Consider the following 3,598-nt stretch of genomic DNA (forward strand, 5'->3'; position numbering starts at 1 on the left):
GCGAGGAACTAGCTCCTGGTCCCAATGTCCAAAGTGATAAACAAATTGATGCATTTATCCGTCAGATGTCTGACAGTGCCTATCACCCATCTTGTACCTGCAAGATGGGACATCCATCAGATAATATGGCTGTGGTTGGCCCTGACACTAAAGTCTATGGAATTGAGAATCTTCGTGTCGTAGATGCCTCAATCATGCCCAGTGTAGTCAGTGGCAACTTAAATGGTCCTACTTGCATGCTCGCTGAAAAAGCAGCAGACATCATTCGGAATCGGCCAGCACTTCCTAAATCAACAGCTCCAGTCTGGCAGCCAAAAACATGAGATACCCAAAGATAACTCATGCTATCCATTCCTTTCTCTCCCTTTCATGTTATGTTTCCTTTTCTTTTGTCTAAAGGATTATAACTTTGCTGCTATGCAGCAACCAATATATTCTGATTGTAAATATATGTATATATATATATATGTATCTATATATATATATATATAAATATTCAGTTCTGCATTTTTTAATTGTTTATTTTACAAGAAGGCTGTTATCTTTTTCTTTGTATTAAAGTATTCACTTTTACAAAGCTTGTTGTTTATAAACTCATGTTCATTTATTTCTATGCCCACCTATCTCTCTATTCTCTTCCCCTGTAATGGAAAATAATGAATCTATTGCAAGAAATTTGTGAACTTGATGTCTTGCTCTTTTAGTTTAACTAACCATTCCTCAACCATTTCTTTCTTCCTATTTTATTAAATGATGCCCTTTTTTTTTATTTTTTAACAGTATTAATTATTTTAACATTTTTTTAAAGAAAATCATATTAAAATTCTTCATTTATTTTAGAGATTCTAACTGCCCTCCTCTAACAAGTCCAACAGTTTAGACCAATTTCCAAATTTTTTCAAAGGTACATAAAATTTACATGAATTAGATAACAGCAAAAAATTGTAAAAGTTTGTATTGAAATTTAATTCATTTGCAAAAGAAAATTAATAAATTGCATTTACCTGTCACCTGCTTCTAGTTTGCTTCATTTTCATTTTCACTAATTAATCATTCAAATAGTTAAACCTCACCTTATCTGTTGCACTGTGGTATAGAATAAACTGGTTGCACCTGTTTCTTTCTAGGCATTAGTATTTTCAGGAGCTAAAACGGTTTTTGTGTGATGGTGGTGGAGGTGAGTCTGTAATGAAGAAGAAGAATCTTTTTTTTTTTTAAGACTGAATCAGTTGAGTACAGCAGTACCTGGCACACTTGTTGAACAGGTAATATTTTAAAACTTTTGGCCTGTGCAGATACTGAGGGCTGAGGACAAAACATTAAACTAAATTCTGTATATCTTTCACCTTTTTTAATTCTTTCGGTCATTGGGCATCGGCATGCTTGGTCACTGCCTGCCTGAAAGTGTTTTAATGTTGAAAAATTGACCCAAGTACTTCTTGAGTTTGTACGTATTTTACTGGCTCTTTTGCTAAACTGCCAAATTAGGGGGATGTAAACAAACCAATACCAGTTACACATGCACATACCTACATGTGTGTGTCTGTGTGACAGAGAGAAGGCATGTAGCATAGTGTTTAGCATGTAGCATTCACAATTGCAAGATCAGGGCCAGGTAGTGTATTGAGTTCTTGAGCAAGACACTTCATTTTTATGTTGCTTTGCAATCACTGACATCTGACGTTCGATCGATATAAATCTGTGCAGGTTGTTCTGCAAGAAGCTGTGGAACATCCATCTGCTCTTTACAACAAGAGGGTCTACCATTTGAATATGGGAAGCTTCCAAATGGCTTCCCTCTACTGCAGTCGCTCACAAGGCATTGATCAATTCAAGGCTATAGTAAAAGACACTTGTTCAAGGTGCTGTGCAGTGCAACTGAACCCAAAACCACATGGTTGCAAAGTGACCTTAATCGCAATCATACTTATGCCTATATAGTTCAGTTAATTTTTTACTTGCCTTCGTTCTGATTTCTGATAAAATACACTTAATACTTAAAATATGCTGGGATTTATTTCAATTGACAAACCTCGTAACAATAGTTTGTCTTGAGTTCTGTGGAAGCTAACATTCCTTTACTTATCTGTCTTTTTCACTTTCATCTCACAAATCATTCATTATATTCAAGAGCTTGTTTTTCTTCACAGATAAACCAGTAAAAGTTCTGATTGTTAACCAAAAAGATATTTGTCTTAAGATTATTCTAGATTAAATGGATTATGTTATTAGAAACAAGAACAACAAAAAAGATAATTCATTGTAAAATGGCAGTTATTAAACTTTTGGAGCTCAGTGTCTTCCATTCATGAAATGGCATTCTATTCCCAGTATTTTGAAGAAACACTATCATCAGTTTAAGGTCCACTTTTCTATGCTTGCATGACTTGGACAGAATTTGAGATTTTCTACTGCTGGATGCCTTTCTCATTGCCAATCCTTAGTTCTTTCCAAGTAAGGTTTATTTCCCCAGAGCTAGATATGCCTTTGCAGAATATTTGAAATGAATAACATGCTTTTATAACAATCATGTGATGTTAATTCAAGGAGACACAGACATACACACATGATAGGCTTCTTTCAGTTTCCATCTACCAAATTCGCTCAAGGCTTATTTTAATCAAACAAAAGTTAGTTTTCTTCTGTATTTTACTGTCACATCCATCATATATTTGTTTTTAGTATTACTGTAAGTTTTTTTTTATGGAAATTACTAATGAAAGTGAAGACTTAATGAAATTATATTGGACCTTGATGCAATAAAAAAAAACATCAGTTGTGTTTCTGCTCACTGATAACTTCATGTCCATTCATACTTCAACCCTAACAAAGATTTTTTGGAAATGTGTTTCTAATATAAGAACTGTACTAGGTATAACTCTTTAGCTTTCAGATTAATCAGTGAAATGCAATGCTTGTTTATTCACATTGTTCTGAATTAATCATATATTATCTTGTAGTTTTGAGATTTTAATGATGTGACTGTTCATTTGTAGAGTGGTATTGTACAGTAGGTGTGAGAGACAGGATCTAGTCAGTTTCAACATGAGACTGGTAGAATATTTGGCATAGATGTGGCCAGTTTAAATGCTAATGGGTTAAATACTTTCTCTAAACACCCAATGCTATCCGCTCCTTTCTCTCCCTTTCATGTTATGTTTCCTTTTCTCTTGTCTAAAGGATTATAACTTTGCTGCTATGCAGCAACCATGGTTTCTCCTTCACATTAGCAACTTCTGTGAGGGCATTACCACTTGGGTTAAGAACCATTGCTGTAAAACTACCAAAATATTAAGTGTATTTATAGTTATCCCCCTCGCCCAGTTTGTGGGGTCCTTATTTTGAGGGTACCTACTGCAGGATATTAAAATAAACAGGTCAACAAAAGAGTGAACCAGTCAAGTCAAGCAGAAGTAAACTATTGTTTCTTTTTGAGGAAACAAGGCTGATTTGTATGGGTACTAGTGTGCCCATAACCTGATGAACACAGAAAATATTTTTATCTTATGTAAAAGTATTGAATATAATATTAAAACTTAATATACAGAAAACTGTGTATTTTTAAATATATATATATATATATATATATATATATATA

At 33.8% G+C, this 3,598-nt stretch overlaps 1 protein-coding gene across 3 annotated transcripts in view; it reads left to right on the forward strand.

Annotated features, from left to right (window-relative positions):
• The window catches only part of LOC106882134 (uncharacterized), a 39,983-nt gene that overhangs the window by 31,131 nt on the left and 5,254 nt on the right, over positions 1-3,598 (forward strand). The window contains exon 6 of one of the 3 annotated variants that reach the window (XR_008266329.1): positions 1,128-1,265. The exons of 1 other annotated variant lie outside the window; for it this stretch is intronic. Coding sequence is in view for 1 of the 2 variants with exons in the window: in XM_014932700.2 (XP_014788186.1) it covers positions 841-863 (23 nt within the window). In the remaining variant the exon portion in view is untranslated. Of the gene's footprint in view, positions 1-840; positions 905-1,127; positions 1,266-3,598 lie in introns of all 3 variants that reach the window. One more of the 3 variants, XM_014932700.2, reaches the window with a different exon arrangement.

This window comes from Octopus bimaculoides, chromosome 20, assembly GCF_001194135.2.
Source record: "Octopus bimaculoides isolate UCB-OBI-ISO-001 chromosome 20, ASM119413v2, whole genome shotgun sequence".
NCBI classification, from domain to species: Eukaryota; Metazoa; Mollusca; class Cephalopoda; order Octopoda; family Octopodidae; genus Octopus; species Octopus bimaculoides.